Consider the following 20,491-nt stretch of genomic DNA (forward strand, 5'->3'; position numbering starts at 1 on the left):
GGGGGGGGGGGCCGGACGCGCTCAGGACTGCTCTTCCCACCCATGTGCAGTTGGAGGTGTTCTTCAGAATCACTTCAGAAAGCCTTTGAGCATGCCACAGACGATTAGCGAGCTTCCTACGGACGGAGCTACTGGAATATGCTGCCTGGGAGGCAGGGTGAATAGCCAGAGAGTCCACGTGGCTCGGGGCAACCCCAAGGGTGGCAGAGCAGAAGGGGGAGGGGTTGCTGGCCAGGTGGGAAGAGGTCGTACCGGAGGGGAGGCTTTCGGGTCAGATGCCCAGCAAGGAAGTCCCGGCTCTCCCCAGGCTGGCCTTTTGGAACTAAGGGGCACCCTGCAACCTTGCAGCCAGCAGCGGGGAGCGGCAGAGGTTCAGATAGGCAGGAGGAATCCCACTTACAGGCTGTTGAAGAGGGGACTCTCTTCCCAGTCCTCTGGGCTGGCGGCCACCACACTGGGCACAAGGGCGCTGAGCACCGACGGGCTGCAGGGAAGCAGACAAGGTTGCCCACCGGGGACAGAGAGCGAGGGCAGTGAGGGAGGGGCAGGTGGCGGGGAGGGGCACACCTGACATAGAAGCCGTGGTTGGGGTCTGGGGTATACTCGGTCCACTTCAGCAGGGCCCTCTCAAACTGGATGGAGACCTTGGTGACGGAGCTGGCCGGCAGCTGAACCAGCATCTCCAGCAGGTGGGGCTGCAGCCGGTCCTGGGCGGGCTGGTAGTGGATGTAACCTGGGACACAGGCAAGGGTCACCCACACCTGCTCCCTCCTACCTGCCCTGGGGCTCTGGGGCTGTTGGGGGGGGGGGGACACGAGGGGGCGGATCTAGAAGGTTGGCTGTGGATATCAGAGCCGACAGGTTCTGGGATGACAGAGGATGCTTCCTAAGAAGAGGTGTCAAGAGTCACAGACAGGCCTTCACATGGCCACACCTGTGCCACCAGCTGGCTGACCCCCGAGGACCAGGGGGATGCTTTCTAGGGCCCGGAATCAAATCAAGCTTCTGCCTAAGTCTCCCCACCCACACATTCAAGACACGGAGGTCACGGAGTCCATGCTGACAGCAGCATGTGCAGATGCCACGCTACACAGGACCCAGCTTTCCCGACAAAGGGCATGTACACAGACAGACAGACAGACAAAAGTGAGCATAAGCGTAAGAGACTGAGAGAGCAAATGCCCAGGCAGATGCCACAAAGGTATTTTTAGGCCCACAGGGGTGGACAGGGGTAAGCATGGTGGCACCTCAACTCTGTACAGGCCTGAGCAGTTGGGGAGGCACATTCAAGTGCAAACAGGGGCCTGGCAACGCCGCCTGGGGCTTTTTTCCACGACTCCTGCCTGGAGCTGCTGTACTGGTGCGTGTTCTGCCACAGACGCTCCCACGGCACCAAGTAAAACACTCGGAGGAGGAGCTTAGCTAAGAACGCAAGACACGCCCAGAGAAAACCCTGCAAATTAAACACTGCGCGGGGAGGAGGGGGAGACAGGTGACAGTGAAGAGGCGGGGCTGGTGAACAGGTGATGGGCAAGGGCTGGGGTCTGTGTTAGGACATCCCAGAAGAAAAGGTATCATGAACCTTTTTAAAAACAAATGAACGAGCCTGACTACGGAGGCAAGATGGCTGGGGCTGACTATGGTCTGAGGAAAGCAGAAAGTCCGACCCACAGGCTTGAAGGCGGCAGGGCAACCAGAGGCAGGTGAAGGTGTGAAGCAATGTGGTAGAACCTTTTGCTAAAGGGCCTTTTTCTGGATTGGGGCCCCCTGACCCTCGCACCCCTTAAAAGACACGTGCTTCGGTACTGTGAAGCACAGACTTAGAACTCCACCTTAGAGTCAAGAAACGGAAAGGAAAAAGCGCCTCGTCCCCGCTTCAAAGATGCAAACCCCATGTGCTCCAGTGCTGCCGGCTCCTCTGCTCCAAACCCAGGCGGCGGCCAGCCCTGCAGCCAGTCGCTGGACAATCCCCGGGCACAAGGCTGTGCCCAGGATCCAGGAAGACAGAGACGCCAGGGAAAAAGATCAGGGTGCCACGGCCTGGCCGCCCAGGGCTCCACTGAGAACCACCTGTGCGTACAGACACGTAGATATTTTTCACAGACAGCTTCCAAATCTGACCCTGGAGGTCACGCTCTCCAGCTGCCGCTCTGGCTGCCTGCATCAGAGATCGTCTCAGAGACTGGGGACGTGGGGGGCCTCCGGAGCTCACTCCTCCTCACTTGGTTTGTTCTCCTTGCCCTTGGAGGTGATGGTGAGCGTGTGCACGTACAGCCGCAGGTACCAGGGCACAGTGTCCAGCAGCAGCACGGGGAAGGCCCGGTACGGGTGGGTGTTGTACAGCAGCGTGCTCAGCTCCCCCTTCTGCAGCCCGTAGCCGCTCACGTAGCGCTGGGCATGCAGGAAGGGCACGGGCGGGGCCTCTGTGGGGAGGAGAGTCAGCCGTCAGCTCCTAAAGGGATGGGCGAGGAATCCTGGGGGAGCAAGGGCTGTGATTGGCTGCTAACTCCAATGGGCAGTTCAACTTCGCCTGCGGGCTCCCGGGGAGAAAGCCCAGGGTGGCCATCTGCTTCCACGCAGACAGCCTCACAAGGGGTCACTGAGTTTGACTGAAGAGCACCCCCTCCCCAGACCCCACGCAACATCCCAAAGCCCTCTAGAGAGTAGACAGGGAAAGCCCGCTGGGAGAACTGGGAAGCCAGGTTCCGGAAGCATCTAAGTCTTCTCCAGCACACGAGCCAGGCCCATCAATCGCAAGATCACTGCTATAAGCTATGGGCCTCTCCTGCTCTGAGTGAGCTCAGAACCCCTGCTGGCCAGGCCCTGGCCTTTCCTGGGTCATGGTGACTATGCGCAGGAGGCACGCGCCTCACCTGCAGTTTCCTGTCTTCCCCACCGCAGAGGGGCTCAGACCCGAGTGTGGTGAATGACGGTGCCAACGAAGCCTGTGTTTTACAGTCACCGTCAGTCGGCATCAACTCGACGGCACTGAGTTTGGTGTTTGGTTGACCGGCTTGGTGGCATAGTGGTTACATGTGTGGGCTGCTAAGGTTAGCCGTTCGAGATTGCCAGGCACTCCGCATGAAAAAGACCAGGCTTCCTGCTCTTGTAAAGAGTCAGTCTCGGAACCCACAGGGGCAGTTCTAGTCTGTCCTTAGGGTCACCCTGAGTGGGAGCGGACGTGACAGTGAGGTGGTCTAGGTGGCTTTGTTTTGATTCTTACACCACCTGCTGGGCCTTACGGTCCTCTCCGGCAGAGCAGAGGACACTGGGGCTCCAAATCTGCCCCGTCACGAAACTGGGGCAAGCCGGAGTGAGAACCAGGAGCATCTGACTCTGGGATCCGGGTCAAACCACAGCCCTTTGCACTATATTATCTGATGGGGAAGAAGTAGGACCGTGGACCTGCCGCTGAGAATGCCCACGGGGCCGGGGGCTGGGGGCCCCCGCTCACCATTCTCCGGGAGCCTCTTCCACTTGAGCTGGAGGTTGAGGAGGCGGGAGCTGGAGAGGAGGGCTGGGTCGAGCAGGTCATAGACCGCGTAGGTCTTCCGGGTGCCCAGGACGGTGGCCTGGTACGTGGTGGTGGGGGGCGGGCTCACCTCCAGGGTCTCATTGTCCTAGGGACACAGGGCAGGGGTGACGGCGAGCAGCTAGGCGGGCTGGGCGGTGGCAGGGTCTGACTGGAGGCCTGTGGTACCTGCTTGGAGCTGGTGATGTCCAGGTAGATGCGACTCTCTGAGGCCAGGGGACAGGGCTCTGTCAGGGACCAGGAGAACATCCGGAAGAGGGACCAGTCTGTGGGCAGGATGCAGGGTTGAGCCCGGGCTGGGGAGCTGAGGGCGGGCGGGTGGGCGGCGCAGAGGTGGCTCACCTTTCTTCCCCTGCCCCGTGGCAAAGGCATCAAACACCACCGTCAGTGTCTGCCTCAGCTCCCAGGAGACTCGGGCACAGCGGGAGTCCTGCCACAGGGCAACAGGCGGCAGAGTGAACTTGCTGCATGTGCCGCCCACCCCAGGGACGCCCCTGCACCCAGCCCCCAATGCCCTGAGTGTTCCCGCCCACCAACAGATAACCCAGAGCCAGCTGACGGACGTGCACAGTGCGATGACCATCCAGCATTCGACCTGAGAGCCAATGCTGTCTAAGTCTGACCAAGGGGAAGCCAAAGTGCAGGCTAATGAAATGACAGCACCAGGCAATGCCAGCCGCCCCTGCCACTACTGTCGGCCGTGCCCTGTGACAAGTGTGCCAGACGCTGGGCCCCAGGCTCCCTGAGGGGCCCACCCCCAGTACAGGACTCACTCTGCACACGGGGCGGATGTGCACGGCCTGGGAGTGGTAGCTGGTGTGGAACAAGCGGTCAGCCTTGAGCAGCACAGCGAGGCCTGCCTGGCGAGGGGAGAGGAGGCAGCAGTTCAGTGTTCCGCACCACAGCCCAGGGCCTCTGGGGGTTCCTCCCCTATCTGCGCTCCCCCGCCTCACACCTTGGAGCTGCAGGGCAGGAGCTTCTTCCACGGGGTGAGGTTCTCCGTGCAGACAACTTCCCGGGGCAGCACGGCATAGCGCAGGAAGTGGTGATCCGTGTCTGTGGAGGCCCAGGCAGCCACCCTCAGACACATCCCCCAGACATAGTAATAACCCCAGCTGCCTCCCACCTATCTGTCAGTCCAGAGGGTGCCCCTTCCTCCCTGGGAGCAGGCAATGCTGCAAGCAGAACCCCCGGGAGCCTTCTGGGGACCCCATGCCAGGAGCTCTATGACCCAGCCCAGGAGGGGGTATGGGGGAGGGCAATGAGCTGAGGGCCCTCTCACCATTGGCCAGTCCCAGGGGCTTAAAAGAGGCCGTGGGGGTGACGGTGTTGGTGGAGTCAATGAAGTTGAGCGAGGCGCAGAAGGTCCCCGAGAGGACGTTGCTGAGCTCCTTCCAGGACGTATCCACACTGGAAGGAGACACAGAGCCACATGCCGGCCCAGCTGCCGCGGGGCCCTCCCCAGCCAAGCCCACAGAGGGAGAAGGCTGTGTGTCCTTAGCCCTCAGACAAGCCTAGCACAGAGTGGAGAACGACCTGCACCCCCGCCCCCCTGGCCCCTTTACGCTCCTCTGGACCCCCCTGCGTACCCACCTGTCTCCCCTCAGGCGCATGCATCCCTCTGCCCATCTTCCAGCTCCCGAGGCCTTCCCTGTTCCCCTCAACCAGGACCTTCTCCGTGCTGTCGTGGCTCTGCCCACCCCAGCCTTTCACCAGCCTGTGCCTGGAGATGGCTATGCGATGGCGTGGAGAGGTTCTACTCTACGTAGGAGGATGCCAGCAGGCCCTGGGGGACATTGTTTGTGGTACAACAGCAATGACTGGACCACCCCTCTCCAGGCAAAAGCCATTCCTCTAAGATGGAAATCACCAACGGGCACTGTGGGAGTCACCTAATCTGGTGTCAATTTAAGGATTAAGAGTGTAGGGGTGGAGTCTAGGCTGTCAATCTGGAGATAGCCAATGAGACTTCTGTGGGCATGGCTTTTGCTGAGAATTCTGGGAAATCTGGTACTTCCTCCTTAGAGGCAGATGACACCTCTCTCTCTCTGCTGCTCCCTGGGAGACATTGCAGAAGACAAGCCACATGGATGCAACCAGACCTCTGATGCTGGAGAAGCCACAGAGAGACCCCTGCCAGCGCTGAGATGCTTACAACGCCACTGGACCCAAAGACTTTCTACCCACTGGCTTGTGATTGTCCTGCATTTGGCTTCACTGCATGTGTTTTGTGAGTTTGAAGAGGACTTTATAGATTGGTATCGGACATATGGACTAATATCAGACTTATGGCCTTGGACTGAACTGGGTTGGGATGTTTTCTCAATGTTCAATTCCTCTTGTATGTAAACCTCTCCCTTATACACGTGTGTCCATGGATTTGTTTCTCTAGTCTACCCAGACTAATACAGGCACGCTGGAGGACAGTCTAGTCCACAAATGTGTTCTAGCTGGCTTTCTGAGTATGTGTTATCATCGACTCGACTCTGAAGGCCCTTTTTAAAGTTCTCCAGTTTGGCGCTGTGAGCTCCACGTTGGGGCTGTTGATCTCAAAATTGGTGGGGCCTGTCTCGGAAACCCTACACTGGATCAGTGCGAGGGAAATTGACTCAATAGCACTCGTTTCGATTTTGTTTTGCGGAATCATCGGCTCTCTGCCTCCACGGGGATGTGTGCGTGCCAGCTCAGGTCTGGGGGCAGCAGAATGAGAAAGTGTATCCAGCATAGAATACCGCTCAGTGGGAATAGCACTCCTTACTTCCAGCACCAGCTACGGGACTGCTGTCTGCTGGAACTGCTGTCCCTACAGGCAGTGCAAGATGACAGCGCCTTCGCTGCCATGCTCACCAGGGCCCAAAGTGGACACTCACTCAGTAACGGTGTCTTGGAACCAGGCCCAGAGCTCTGCACCTGAAGGGGCCTGCAGGAAGGGGAGTCCCCAGTATCGGGTTCTCCAGAAGCCTTGTGTGAGTGACAGGTGGAGCTCCCGCAGAGAATACTTGGAGATCAGCTGCCCCAAGGCTTTGGGGAAGAGCCTGTAATGAGACACTGGGGGAGGGGGAGCAGGGGATGAAGAATCTGAAAGTTGGGGCCTTCCTTCACACGGCCCTGGGATCCCAGTGAGAGAGATCTGGATTCCAGACCCGGTAAGCACTGACGACGTGATCATGGGCAAGTCCCTTCACCTCCCTAGGCCTTGATTTTTTCCGTGTCGTCTTTTACTGCATTAAGAACTGTGCTAAGCACCCTGGTCAGTGGGACTGCCAGCAGCAGCGGCGGCAGCAATGCTGCCCGGAGCTTCGGGGAAAGCCCTGGACGAGGGGTCACACGTCGCTGTCCCTCTCCAGGCCTCGGTTTCACCATCGGTTCAACGGGCTGCCTCAATGAACAGACCAACCTCATTGATTCAGTCGGAATCAATGCAGCGGATTGCGACTCATAGTGACCCCTAGGGCAGGATGGGCCTCCTCAGTAACCACCCCATCTCCCCCCAGCACTGGTCCCCACAGCCAGACAACACCCCCGCGCGCCCTGGGACAGGGCCCGCCGCGAGACGTGACCCCTCCCCCCAGCCCAGCAGGTGCCGCGCCGGCGTTTCCTCTCACCTCCTTCCCGCTGCAGCTCCGAATCCCAGCGCGTGCGGAACTGGAACGTGGCGGCTACGTCCCCGGAAGGCAGCGGGGTGATGACGAGCTCCTCCCGCAAGCTGTCGCGCGGGGGCTCCGCACGGCCCAAGGCCCCCGGCCGCAGGAGCAGCAGGACCAGCGCGGCCAGCGGCACGGCCGCCGCCATGCCGGCAGCTGCTTCCGCTCCCCCGGTGTGCCCGCCCCCGCCAAAGGCCAGCAGCCAATGGGAAAGCGCGGCAGATATCCGCTTCCGGTGACGTCACGAAAACCCCGGAAGCCGTTCTAAATCCGTTTGCTCGTTGGGAAGCCACAGTAGAAGGTTCCTTAGTTCTATTAGAGCAGCCCTGTCTCTACTTCTAGTATCTCCGGGAGCTCGGCCCTACGCCCTTCTCGCTGCTCTTGTGGCACGATTTCCTGCCAAAGCCCTAGCTCACTGGCCCTTCCGTTAGGAGCAAGGGTGAAAGGCGCCAACCATGAGCACCTGTTTCCCCACCACCATTCACGCTCTCCTGTGCCTGCTGCATCACTTATTCGTCCCTGCAGCCATGACTCCGACCATCCTACATAGTCATACATTCCAAGGTAAATTGCAGGCATTTCCCCCTAAATACTTAAATCCTTCACTTGGATTTGTTTGTTTTCTTTTGACTGTAAAACTTACATACCGTGAAACACAAAATTTTGATAAATGCATGCACCTGCCTAAGTGATCTACTTCTATGAAAAGCGGATTTTGGTGTCAAGCGGGTCAGCCAAGATAGACCCCATCACAGCCAACTGGATAGGTGTGAACCAATCAAGATACCAGTCCCAAACAGACTAAGGAAACCATTGTCATCCAGTCCAATACGACCTGTATCAGCCCTGGAGGCCACAGGAACTGCCCTCAGCGTTTCGGAGGCTGTGACCTTTATGGAAGAAGAGTGCCTCATTTTATCCCAGAGTGGGTGCTGGATTTGAACTTTCCACTCATTAGCAGTGTCTCGCTGAATCTCTGTGGCCGCAGGGCTCTTCCACCAAGATGCAAAACATTACGAAATAAGTCATTCGTATTGCTTCTTCCAGGTCAATTCTTACCGCTCCCTCCCCTTCCAGGGGCAAGCACTCTTGTGATTTTTACCTACTAAAGATTAGTTTAGCATATTCTAAACCCCATGTAAGGAGAAAGAAGAGGCTTTCTACTCCCATAAAGAGTTGCAGTCTCGGAACCCCACAGGGGCGGTTCTACCCTGCCCTACAGGGCCGCTATGAGTTGGGATCAACTCGATGGCAGTGAATTTAGTTTGTTTTTGGAAACCTCTAATAAAGGAAATCAGATCGTATGTTTCCTTTGTGTGTAGGAATTCTTCTGCTTGGAGAGTCTTGGAGAGAACCAAGCATGGGCTTGCAGGCATCCGCAGTTCGTTCTTTAGGGCTGAATGGTATTACATTGTGTGGATATAATTGCTTCTCCATTCTCCTGTTGCTGGACAGGCAAGCACTTTCAGCATTTTGGTTATCATCAACAACAGACTGCTGTACAAGTTACTTTATAGATAGAAGTTATCCCTTTTCTTCCGGTAAGGATCTAAGTATAGACTTGGTGGGTAGATGAAACTGCCAGACTTTTCTCCAAGACATCTGTGTCCTTGTATACTCCTAATAAAGTGTGGGGAGGAAAATGAGGCTTTCTACTTCCGTACAGATGGACAGCCTCAGAGCCTCACAGGGGCAGCTCTACTCTGCCCTCCAGGGTCGCAGGAGTCAGAATCGACTCCGTAACAGCGAGTGGAGAGTCCGTTATTCCACATCCTCCTGTACACGTTTGGTGTTCTCAACTTTGGGGTCTTTTTTGTCTATCACTGCAGAAAGACATGATGATGCTTGCCTAAAACAAAGGGTCAGTGGAGAAAGGGCCCTTCCATGAGATAGATTGACCTGTGGCTGCAATGCTGGGCTCAAACACCATGACAGTTCTTAGGATGGTGTAGGACCCCGCACCTTCTCATACTCCAGACTGGCCTCTGGGTCACTGTGAGCCAGAGCTGGTTCCACAGCACTGTAGAACAACGGGATCTCACTGTGGTTTCAAATGGCATTTCCTTGATTCCCAATGCTGTTGAGCCACCTCTTCCTGTGCTATTGACCTTCATGTTTTTGTGGGGGGTTTTGGTGATGGGTCTGCCCCCTCCCCTTTTTAAATTGGCGTGTCATTTGTTATGGAGTTGTAGGAATTTCCATGCTAAATTCCTGCTTCCGGTTCCCATCAGCCCCATGGGGATTTTGTGAATGGTCTCTTAGTAAAATTCACAATCATACTTCTATGAAGGGCAGAGTTGAGTGTCAGACAGGTCAGCTGAGATAGACCATCCCCCTCCCCCAGGGTCAGAAAGATGTCTTTTCCTCTTGATGTTCTCATGCCACGAACATGCAGTGTTTCTGACCATGAGGCATGGGGTAGTAGGGAGCTTGGGACCCAAGATGCCAGTGTGCCACAGTGAATTACTTAATATGGTCCCTGTAGCCATCGCCTTAGGGAGCCCTGGTCAGAGTGGGTTACAAGTTGGGCCCCTAACCATAAGGTCAGCAGTTTGAGCCAAACAGCTGTTCCGCAGGAGAAAGATGAGGCTTTCTACTCCTTTTTACGTGTACAAGCCAGGACACTCAGGGGGCACTTCTTTCTGTCCTACGGGAGTCTTTGGGGTGAGCGATACTCCTGCTTCTTGCCAAATGGATGGGTACTCACTCACTCTGACTCAGACAGACCCTGTGAGACAGGGAGAACTGCCCCTGGAGATTTCCAAGACTGCGAATCTTTCTCCTTCTGAGCAGCTGAGGGTTTTGCATCGCTGATCTTGCAGTTAGCAGCCCAACGGATAACCCGCCACACCTGCCCGGCTCTTAAGCTGCGCAAATGTGAGCTCCTTGTGGCCTACAGGGCGACTCGATAGCTTGTTCATAATGTGAATAAGGTACAGGCGCATCCTTGTGGGGGTGGGAACATGCAAATAAGGTGTATGGATTTGAAACAGAGGGACTGGTCAGTTTTGTGACTCCACAGGCTTAACACGAGCTGGCCCAGAGGCAGAAAAGGGGAATCTCACAACCACCTAGAAAGAGGAGCCAGAAGTGGACGAGGTACCCTGGATCCTCATAGGGACTGAAAGGCAGCAAACAGCAGCAGGAGCAGAGAAGTGGTGGTTGCCTAGCCAGACCACCAGCCACCAGGAGATAGCTCAGTGAGCCTAGAGGCAGAGGGAGGAAGTTGAGCAGCTCAGCCCAAAGCTTACTAGTGGAATGGGGTGCCTCTGGGCACTCTTTAGGAGAGCCAGAAGAGTAGGGCACGGCAGGCGGAGCACCACAGAGAGGAGAGGTCTGGTTGTAGATACAGCTGGGGAGTGGCTGGCCTGATTGAAGAACTGCATCCTGAGTTGTTTCTGATCCTGAATTGTCACTTGTTAATTCCCCATTGAAACCCACATTCATGTGTCTTGTCTGTGACTTCTGAGTGGTGACGACAGGATTTATCAAACCCAGCAAAGAAGAAGGTGCCATGAGAAAGACAGTTGGCGTCAGAACTGGTTAAAAAAATAACAACAGAGGTGTAGGCACAGGAATCACCGTTGGGTTGTGGATCTCGATTTTCCTTCCTACCAAAGAGAAGCCTGTGTGGGGGCGTGGCTGAGAAAAGGTTGTCCTGGTGGAAGAACTGTCTCCTGACTTATTCTTTATTTTATTTTTTTTCTTATTCTTTTTTTATTTTTTTAATCATTTTATTAGGGGCTTATACAACTCTTATCACAATCCATACACACATCAAATGTGTAAAGCGCATTTGTACATTCATTGCCCTCATCATTCTCAAAACATTTCCTCTCCACTTAAATCCCCGACATTAGGTCCTCATTTTGCCCTCCCTCCCCGCTACCCCCTCCCTCATGAGCCCTTGATAGTTTATAAATTGTTATTTTGTCATATCTTGCCCTGTCCGACGTCTCCCTTCACCCATTTTTCAGTTGTCCGTCCCCCAGGGAGGAGGTCACATATAGTTCCTTGTAATCGGTTCCCTCTTTCCTACCCACTCTCCCTCTACCCTCCCTGTTTCGCCACTCACAACACTGGTCCTGTAGGGCTCATCCACCCTGGATTCCCTGGATTTTCAGTTCCTATCTGTACCAGTGTACATCCTCTGGTCTAGCCAGCCTTGCAAGGTCGAATTCGAGTCATGGTAGTGGGAGTGGGGTGGGGAGGAAACATTTAGGAACTAGAGGAAAGTTGTATGTTTCATCGTTGCTACACTGCACTGACTGGCTCGTCTCCTCCCCGCAACCCTTCTGTAAGATGTCCACTTGCCTACAGATGGGCTTTGGGTCCCCAATCCACACTCCCCTTCCTGAGTTATTCTTGATCCTGAATTGTAACCTGTTTCTCCCTTCCTAGGAGAGGGAGCTTCAAAAAGTTTGTTAAAAATTTCCTGATCTGTCACTCCATTTTTCCCCCCAGGAATATTTTGAAGTCCCCTCACAAACTCCAAAAGCATGCATATTGCCTGGGAGGCATGTTGCCATGGCAACACATGACAGAACCCAGGAGGGAAGTAGAGAGACCCAGGGGAAGGGACAGCAGGGGTCAGAACTGGTAATAAATAAATAGACAAATAAACAGCTTGGAGGGTGGAGGTGTGTTTGCCATCCAGGTCACAGGACTCGGCTTCAGGCTGTTCACCTTACTTCCCGACTCCCCCTTGTGATGGCAGACAAGGAGCCTGAGGAGGCCAGGGTATGCCTGTCACCCCATTCTTCCCAGGGCCGAATCCTGGGTTCCTTGTCTTTGGAGTTGGCTCCAAACCATCTTCCTATCTCCCAGGGCAACCAGTCAGCTGGTGATGCTGGCTCTGAAGTGGTTTGGCAGAGGGAGGTCATTGTCCCAACCAGGAAGTGGTCCTGGGGTCAGAGCTGGCATTTCCCCAGGCTGGGACTCCTGGCAGCCGAAGGGAAGGCTCCCCAAAGGCCTACACTCACTTCCACCTCTCAAGCGGGCTCAAGACCCCTCTCCCTCGAAGATCCTTGCCCCGTGTGCCTGGGGTACGATGGGCTTATGAGCACAGCGATGACAGCCCCCCCACCCACACACAGAGCAACTCTGTCATTCAGGGCAATGGGGTACACTTGAGAGCTGAGAAGCCTGCAGAGCCTTGGGGGGCAGTGGGAGGCTCAGTCACTGTCACACAGGAGGGAGTCCCTTGCTCCTCTACCGCAGGGGAGTGGAGAAGACCCCAGAGAAGAGACTGTCCTCTCTGTGCAGCAGAGCCAAAGGAACCCAGAAAAGCCCAAAGGTTAACCGGAGCCTGGGCGCTAGCCCAGCGTGAGGAATGATCTCAGCTTGGATGCATAGGCTTGCAGGCAAAGAGCATTCAGGCCACAAGCTTCCAGGCGGGACGGTCAGTGGTGAGCTCTGCCTGTAGACGCGTCCACGTCCCTGGCGCTCCCACAAGTGGCTCACCAGGACTGCCAAAGTCCTTAGCAGCGGTCCCTTACAATGGTCCCTGCAGGGGTGGGGGTGAGATGGGACTCTGAGAGGGGTGCAGCCAGCCCTGTCCTTCAGCCTGGGTGGCACGAAGAGCTTCAAGGTTAGTCACTGATCCCGTTGCTGGTGTCTCAGGGCCAACCAAACCAAAAAGCCAACCTCACTGCCATGGAGACGATGCTGACTCACAGCGACCCTGTAGGACAGGGCAGAACTGCCCCTGTGGGTTTCTGAGGCTGTAACTGTGTACCTCAATAGGAAGCCGCCTCTCCCTCAGAGCAGCTGGTGGTGTTGACCTGCGGACCCTGTGGATCCCAGCGCAATTTGTAACCACCTTGCCACCGGGGCTCCTTACAGGATCAGAGCCTCGTCCGATTGTCTATCCTGACAGGGACGGAGGACTGCGGAACCTGGTTTTACTGTAGTGGACAGTTTCATGCTCTTCCCATCGAAGACGTGGTAAAACCCATGTGAAACGGTTCCATACAGATTGGTCTGTAAGCATCAAGTCTGTGCTTACCTTGCTGATTAGGGAGTTGGCCCCTCTAACTCACTATGGCCCAAACCAAATAGATGATCTTCGCAAACCTGGCTTTCTCCGACCCTGTCTGGAGGAGTCTTCCAGTCGTCTTGTTGTGTTAGGCAGGCAACCATCTCCCGCATCCCAGCATCCACTGGGGCCCCCTCTAATTAGACCGCACAAGGAGCCTTGATTAGTTGTTCTCCTGATTGACTCCTACTCATGTCTTAGCAATCTCATGCTGATACAACAGAAATACCACAAGTGGGTGGCTTAGACAAACAGAAATTTTATTTTCTCACAGTTTCAGAGGCTAGAAGTCTGGCTTTAGGCACCAGATCTAGGAAAAGACTTCCTCTCCCTGTTAGTTCTAGAGGAGGGTCCAATTTCTCAGCTTCGACGCCTGGGCCACCTGTACATCTCCTGGGCTCAGTACACCTCTTCCCCCATCTCTGCCGGCTAGCTTGCCTTTAATCTCATCTAGATCTCAGAAGAGATGGACTCAAGGTACACCCTCCAAAATCTTGTCTCATTAACATAACAAAGACAACCCAGTCCCAAAAGGGATTGCAATTGCAGGCATAGAGGTTAGGTTTTACAAACACATCATTCTGAGAGACAATTCAATCTCTGGGATTCTATCCTTTGGCTCCCCTAAATCCATCATCTTCCCCACACGCAAAGCATTCACTCTGAATCTCAGCTTCTGAATCATCCAAATTGGTATGCACGAGGCCTATGGCTTATCCATCCTGGGTCAAATGTCCCCTGCATGCGCAAACCTGTAACATCTGGACCACAAGTCGTTTGTTTCCCAAAAGCACTGCTGTCAAGGCGCCATTGCCGATGGGAGGAATGGAAGGGACCGTTACTGGCTCCATGCAAGCCCAAATTCCAGAGTTCTCGCCCCTGGAAAACCCTCCTCTTCTCAGACTCATCCACCAGACACTGGGTGTTGGCCATGGCCTCTGGATTCCAGGTGGACCCCTAAACCCTGGGCTCCAGGCTTTCTGAGACAACTCTGCTCCCTGGCTTTGGGTGGACCCATTCCCCTAGTCCATGTGAGCAGGGATCCCAGTATCTCAACCCCGTCCAGCCTTCTGACCCTTGGGTCTTCTTCCAGCCTCACCTGGGGGAGGTGGTCCCATCCTTGCCAGGCAACAACAGCCCAGCACCCAGGAACTGAGTTGGCAAAGATCCAACTCTCTGAAACCCAGCGGATTATGGCTTCACCCCTTGGGAGGCAGGAGGTCCTGCTTGCTGTGTCCCTTCGATCAGTTTGCTGGTGGCCAAGTTGTTCCATGAAACTGCCCTTTCCTGGTGGACAGCAGTAACTCCTTCAGCTGCAGTCTGAGCGGATGGGTTTCCGCTGTGATCCTAGGTAGATACACCAGTGGGCCACCGGCCAAATCTTACCTTTAATAAAACAAGTGTACAGCCACGTCCTCCATGAACACTCTAGGACTTGTTCTTAGTTTGTACAACAGAATTCTCCAAATCTTTACCTTCTATTTTCATTTTGCACAGTTCATTTTATTTTTTAAATCATTTTATTAGGGGCTTATACAACTCTTATCACTATCCATACACACATCAGTTGTGTAAAGCGCATTTGTACATTCATTGCCCGCACAGTTCATTTTAAAGCTTGTCTCTTTCCTTCACGTTTGGCGAGGAGCCACCCAGCCCTTTTTCCCTTAGAAACCTCATCAGCCAGACACCCAAATCCATCACTTATAAATTCTACTTTCCTCAACGCCTGGACGTCATGCAGTGCAGTTCGTTGGCACTGCATAATCAGCGTCACCCTTCCTCCACTGTCCAATCATATGGTCACTTCAAAGCCTTACCAGAAACACGTTTAATGTAATTTCTAGCAAATTTCAGTTGCTGGCACTGTATATATCCTCTAAGATGGCAGAGACTTTTCTCTCTAGCTGCGAACTCACCAGAATTGCCTTTGGCATCGTACATCCTACCAACAGTATCTTCGAGATAAGTGAGGTCGAAACTCTCCCAACCTCCACCCAATACCCAATTCCAACACGGTTTCCACGTCTTTGGTTCCTGTTGACAGGACTCCTCCCTCATGGTTCTCAATGGGCTTAGCTATCTTGTGCTGATATAACAGAAACACCACAAATGATGGCCATCACAGACACACATTTATTCTCTCAGGTCAAGGAGGTGAGGAGTCTGAGTTTAGGGTGTCAGTTCTAGGGGGACTTCGTGTTGGCTCTGGAGTCCTTGTCTCTGGGCAGCTGCTCCGGTTGGCATCTCTCTTCTCTGCTTACTGGCTTTTGTCTCATCTCTTGTGTATCTCAAAAGAGATTGACTCAAAACACGTCCTGCTCTAAGCCTGGCTCATGGACATAGCCCAGACAATTTCTAACAGGATTATATAGCCATGGGCAGACAGTTTAGGATTTACGACGCCTTTTTTTTTTTTAAGGACACAATTTAACCCATACCCTTCTCCTTCAACTCTCAGCTCCAATGTCACTTCCTCAAGGGAAACATCTGGTAACCTAAGCAAGCTAGTCATTCCTTAGCATTACGCATAGTTGCAATTTTACACTCAGGTCCCCACTAGATTGTATGCTCCGTTAAAGCAGGGGCAGTATCTTTGTTTTTTGCTCACCCAAAGCCATGCTCAGTGTCTTGTACATGATACTGGCATCTAGCATGCACTGACCCAGTTAAGCTAACCATCACCACTGTCTTCTGGGGCTGCCATTTCTCTTGCAAGGATTACTATCATTTATCTGTCTAAAAACCTGTGTTCCTCTAGTATATTCTTTATACTACACTCAGAATTCTCTTAACAGGCAAACTCAACCATTGGGAACCCTTCATGACTTTCGATGAAGTTCAAACCCCTTCACACTGACATCTAGCACGAGCGACCTACGCAATGACTACCGCACTCGAGTTCTTAGTGACCACTCTGATTCTGCAGGACAAGTGTGCCTGGCTCAAGGACTCGCTTTCCCCGCTGCCTAGTAAGGTGATTTGACACAGTCTAGAAAGGAGATGAGCTGGTCATTGTGGGACCTGGAGGGATCATTGGCCTTTGAAAAGTCAGAATTGCCTTTCTTCTGGATAATGCAGTGTGTCCCTGTGTCTTATACAATGTGTACAAAGGAAACATCTGTTATGTTCTGGACCGTGATACGAAAGTAAGTGGCACGGTTAGGACGTATACAAAAGTCAAATAGAAGACAGCTGGCTTTGCCCCTTTTGCCCACCCCCAATCTCTTCTGCTTTCTGCCAGATTCAAGGACACGATGGCTGTTGCCCATGAGCGTGCCAGTGCTGTGCCCTGGGTGGCTGAGCAAAATGAGCCAAAGAGGGTGCTTGTGTGGCCACTTACTGTGGAGCTGGCTCACAGCCCTGTATTGCCTCTCTTCCAACTCTTAGAGGAGAAAAGGCATTTATATCTATGTCAGTGATAGCCCCACTCCCTTTTTAACTAGCAGTTAAATCAAAACCTGGCACAGGCTCGAAGCACTTCACGACCTACCCTCTGCCAATCTTACGTCTCCCTTCATCACTTACTAATCCATTGCTGCCAGGCCGATGCCATGCTCAACAACCGCAGAGGGTCACACAGAGAACTGCCCCATGGGGCTTCTAGGACTGCACATCTTTATGCAAGCAGACTGCCTCATCCTGCTTCCTGTGAACAGCTGATGGGCTTGAACTGCTCATCTGCCAGTCAGCAGTGGAGGACCTAACCTCCCTCCTCAAATTCCCCACCATCAGCTGTGCTGAGCGTCTGTCTGGTTCCTCAGTGCTAAGTTCTCTGCCGTGAAAGTCTTTCCACAAACTGCTTCCTGCCCGAATTACAGCCCCTGCCTAACTCTGACTCATCCTTCGGACCTTAGCTGAAAACTCGGCCCGCATCAGTGGCCGCACAGACTGGGCTGAGGAGCCGTGACGCTCTGGTCCCGGGGTAGTTGCCCATTGTGCTGCCCGTCCCATGAGTGACAGTCCTTGCGGCACTCTCTCTGTCCATGAAGGCAGGGACACAGCCTGTCTTGTTCGGAATTACATTCCGAATGCCTTGTACACAGCAGGCGTTCAATAAATACTTCTTAAATAAATGGAGTGAGTGAGGAGGACGTGGTAGTGGCTGGAGAGCAACAGCAGCACAGTGGGTTTCCTGTCTTTGCCAGGTGGACAATGAGGTGGCAGGTCCACGTAGTATTTCTTTATTGCTCATACTGTGCCCTGTTCCCAAGGGGCTGTCAGGAGTCAGGGAGGCTGGAGCACCACCTCCATAGAAGTGCTAGGGAGTCCCGTCCACTTGGAGACAGTGTTTCAGGGGAGCCTAGTAGCGGACTGCAGGATAGTTTGGGGAAGGGGACGTGCTGAGAAAAGGAGTGACATCTTGTCCTATTTTTTTATCCACCTCCTCGCTTGCAAGCCCTCTTTTCGGGGGTAACTGGTGAAAGGGTCACTGCAGGGAAAGGTTAGCAGTAAAGCAGGAGGGGATTAATTTCCAAAAAGGCACACCAATCCACCACCCTCCCCCTCCCTCGAGCGCCTACTGCAAGAAGAGTCTGGGCTGCTTCCCCAGGGCTCCTACGGGGCCTAGGTCTCAATGTGGAGAAGGGCCACACTGAGCCCCATCGGTCAGTCTGTACGTTGGCAGGGGCCCACCGCTAGCTGCAGGCCCCCGGCCCTGCCCCTCCATCAGCCCCATCCTCCTCCTCATCGGACTGTGCCAAGGGTGTAGCTGCCCCCCCGTCACTCGGATTTGGGCTATGCAGGTTGGTGGAGGAGTCAGAGGACGAGGACGAGGTCCGAGACGTGGCCCTGTCGGATGTGGCCATTGGCAGACTCAGCTCCTCTGAATGGCCATCCACCCCTGTCCAGAGAGAAGAGCAGGTCAGGCCACAGAGAATGGGCAGGGCTGCTCAGACAACTAGAGATTATCTGGTCGGTTTCCTCATCTGGTAGCTAGAGGCCCCGAGAGGGACAGATTTTCCCAAAGTCACTGGGTCATTCCAATACAAAGCCAGGATGAAGGCCTTTGTCCTGGCGCCAGCTCCTTCTGCTGCACTCCACCATGTCTGGGCTCTGAGGTCAGGCAGCCAATTGTGGGAAATGTACTTTTTTATTCTATTTTTCCACAAACTTTTAAAGCCTCCTTGAATTCCAGAAGGGCTTTGAGGATAAAAGACTTTTTAAAATGTCTAGCTAGAGTAGGGCCATCGAGACAAGTAGCTGTCTAAAATGAGCAAGAAGCAACTCTATATTGTAAGTGAAGTAGCCAGACTGCCTTCTTTACAAAATGGGAGGGAGGGGGGAATGTGAGGACAGCAGTCATACATGTTCTTCCGCACGGTATCAGGAACCCAGAAGTGCAGGGGACATGATAACACAGTTATCACGACCAGAACTGCTTATGATGGGCAGTGTGGAAATCTCATTTTCACATTATTTGGACTACAATAGATACTTAATGACATTCGTTCTTCACGTGTGACATTAACCAAGGCAGAGATTGGACAGTCCTAGACCCCTGGACTGGGGATCTGTGACCCAGTTCCCCTCAGGGCTCACTTCCCTAAAATCTGAGCAGGCAGCTGGTTGGTTGGTACAACATCCTCTTCCAGCCCACCCGTGACTTCCCTGCGTAGCCTGGAGGCCTGACTTCAGAGCCCCTGCCTCCCACTCTGGCGAGCAGAGAGCTTACCACACGTCTGCGGGGTTGGTGGAGGGTCTTCACAAGGTAAGAAGACATCTGCTCCGTCCTGGTCCCCAAGGTCAATCAGTTCCACCTGTTCCAGCGTGTCCACATTCACTTCCATCGATGAGATACTACCTATGGGTGCTGCCGACAAGGAGGAGACAGGTCAGGAGGCCCCAGGCTATTGGAGAAGTAAGACACCTGCCTGGTCTCCGGAGAGATGTTTAGAGGGCCAAGGAAGCCCTAGGGGATTCCGGATCCTCTCTACTCCCTTCTCAGGCCTGGGTCCCCTCTCCTCAGTCCTCAGTACTCACGTCGCCGGGACTCCAGGTGCAGGTGGGAGAGAGGGAAGACGAATTCAGTCTCTGGCTGTAAAATGTCCTCAAAGAATTTCTGCCGCTCCCGAAGGCGGAGCTGCTGCTGGCGCTCCAAGGTTGTGCGAGGCCCGGGGTCCATGTCAGCTCCTGGAGCACAGCACAGGGGAGAACACACCTGTGAGTGTGTCTGCGCACACGAGGGCCTGTGCTCAGGGGCCCCCTGCTGCAGCGAGTATCCCAGCAATGCTTGCTGAGTCCTCAGGTTCCTGCCTGGCCACCTCCTGGTCCTTCCCTGGAAACCAAGCCCATCCCACGCAGGCAGAGGCGGGGCCACCGGCCCATCTCCACAAAGGGGCTGCCAGTCCCAGGCACGGCTGAAGAGACTCCTCTGTATTCAGGGAAGGCACCAATGGTCAAGTCTCACTAGCCTGCCCGGGCAGAGAGGGGTCGGCAGCATCAGCCCAGTTCAAATTGAGGGGGGCACTTTGAAGGACCGTGCCCCCACTCTCTGTCCTGTCCCAAGCCCGGGAGAGAGAGGATGGAGATCTCCAGGGAGGGTGCAGCTCCAAGCCCTTTATCCTCCAGAATCTCACAGCTGAACCCCTCCGGACCTTCTCCCCCTCCTCCTCTCTGCACACCCCCTATCACCAACACCCACTCGGAACCTCTGCTCGGGAGTCACTGGACCTGAGTCCAGCCCGGGCTCTGTCTCTGAGAAGCCAGTTTTCCCCATCCATCGAAAGGGAGCACAATCCGCCTACCTGCCCCAAACACCAGGCACCGCGGGTGCGGGTGCGATGTCAATGTGGGTGCTCCCTCCTCCAACTCCTGCGGCTCTCTAAGAGCCTCACCGGTGACACAGCTCTCCCCCGTGAGTAGCAATTGCAAGGGCGGGTCCAGGTTCAAGTCAGACCCGCCTCTCAAGCCTCAGTGGGAGGGGGCTGTACTTTCACCCCCACTCACTCAATCTCATCCCAGGTTCTGCTTGGAGCCGGCGACCAGGGCAGCGGAAGTTTCTAGTGCCAGGTGCAGGCGTTCGGCATCCTTAGCAGCCTGCCCTCCCCACCCACCCGCCCTTGGGCTCGTCTGATCCGAGACCCGCCGCTCCACGGGCGCTGGGGCAGGACGGGCAGGGCCCGGGAAGTGTGAGCACAGCACCGGCGCGCGTGCCGCGGAGGAGGGGGCGGTGACGCCGATTCCTGGGAAAGGCTCCTGAGAGAGCTGCTGCCCAGGTCACCACGCTAAAAATACCCCGGGCCCTCGGGGCGGCCTGCGCTCGGTGGGGGAGGGGGC

At 54.7% G+C, this 20,491-nt stretch overlaps 3 protein-coding genes across 3 annotated transcripts in view; all 3 read right to left on the minus strand.

The window, feature by feature from the left end:
* Nucleotides 1-7,324, minus strand: part of PIGT (phosphatidylinositol glycan anchor biosynthesis class T) — an 8,838-nt gene extending 1,514 nt beyond the window's left edge. Inside the window, exons 1-11 of the mRNA XM_004698011.3 lie at nucleotides 7,138-7,324; nucleotides 6,403-6,580; nucleotides 4,815-4,942; nucleotides 4,488-4,588; nucleotides 4,306-4,392; nucleotides 3,875-3,962; nucleotides 3,701-3,798; nucleotides 3,455-3,620; nucleotides 2,223-2,423; nucleotides 568-733; nucleotides 401-484 (exon numbers count right to left, since the gene is read on the minus strand). Coding sequence (XP_004698068.1) covers nucleotides 401-484; nucleotides 568-733; nucleotides 2,223-2,423; nucleotides 3,455-3,620; nucleotides 3,701-3,798; nucleotides 3,875-3,962; nucleotides 4,306-4,392; nucleotides 4,488-4,588; nucleotides 4,815-4,942; nucleotides 6,403-6,580; nucleotides 7,138-7,324 — 1,484 coding nt within the window. The remainder of the gene's footprint in view (nucleotides 1-400; nucleotides 485-567; nucleotides 734-2,222; nucleotides 2,424-3,454; nucleotides 3,621-3,700; nucleotides 3,799-3,874; nucleotides 3,963-4,305; nucleotides 4,393-4,487; nucleotides 4,589-4,814; nucleotides 4,943-6,402; nucleotides 6,581-7,137) is intronic.
* An 8,005-nt stretch (nucleotides 7,325-15,329) lies between these two features.
* DBNDD2 (dysbindin domain containing 2) lies at nucleotides 15,330-19,337 on the minus strand. Its single transcript, XM_004698010.2, has 3 exons — nucleotides 19,196-19,337; nucleotides 18,888-19,025; nucleotides 15,330-18,056 (listed from the first exon to the last, which is right to left on the minus strand). Exons 1-3 carry the CDS (start codon nucleotides 19,335-19,337, stop codon nucleotides 17,851-17,853), a joined length of 486 nt encoding a protein of 161 aa, XP_004698067.1. The 3' UTR covers nucleotides 15,330-17,850.
* Nucleotides 19,265-20,491, minus strand: part of SYS1 (SYS1 golgi trafficking protein) — a 35,422-nt gene continuing 34,195 nt past the window's right edge. The window contains exon 4 of the mRNA XM_045295196.1: nucleotides 19,265-19,345. Coding sequence (XP_045151131.1) covers nucleotides 19,339-19,345 — 7 coding nt within the window. The 3' untranslated portion in view covers nucleotides 19,265-19,338. The remainder of the gene's footprint in view (nucleotides 19,346-20,491) is intronic.

This window comes from Echinops telfairi, unplaced genomic scaffold (genome assembly GCF_000313985.2).
Source record: "Echinops telfairi isolate 266 unplaced genomic scaffold, ASM31398v2 ScPeMD7_5592;HRSCAF=6446, whole genome shotgun sequence".
NCBI classification, from domain to species: Eukaryota; Metazoa; Chordata; class Mammalia; order Afrosoricida; family Tenrecidae; genus Echinops; species Echinops telfairi.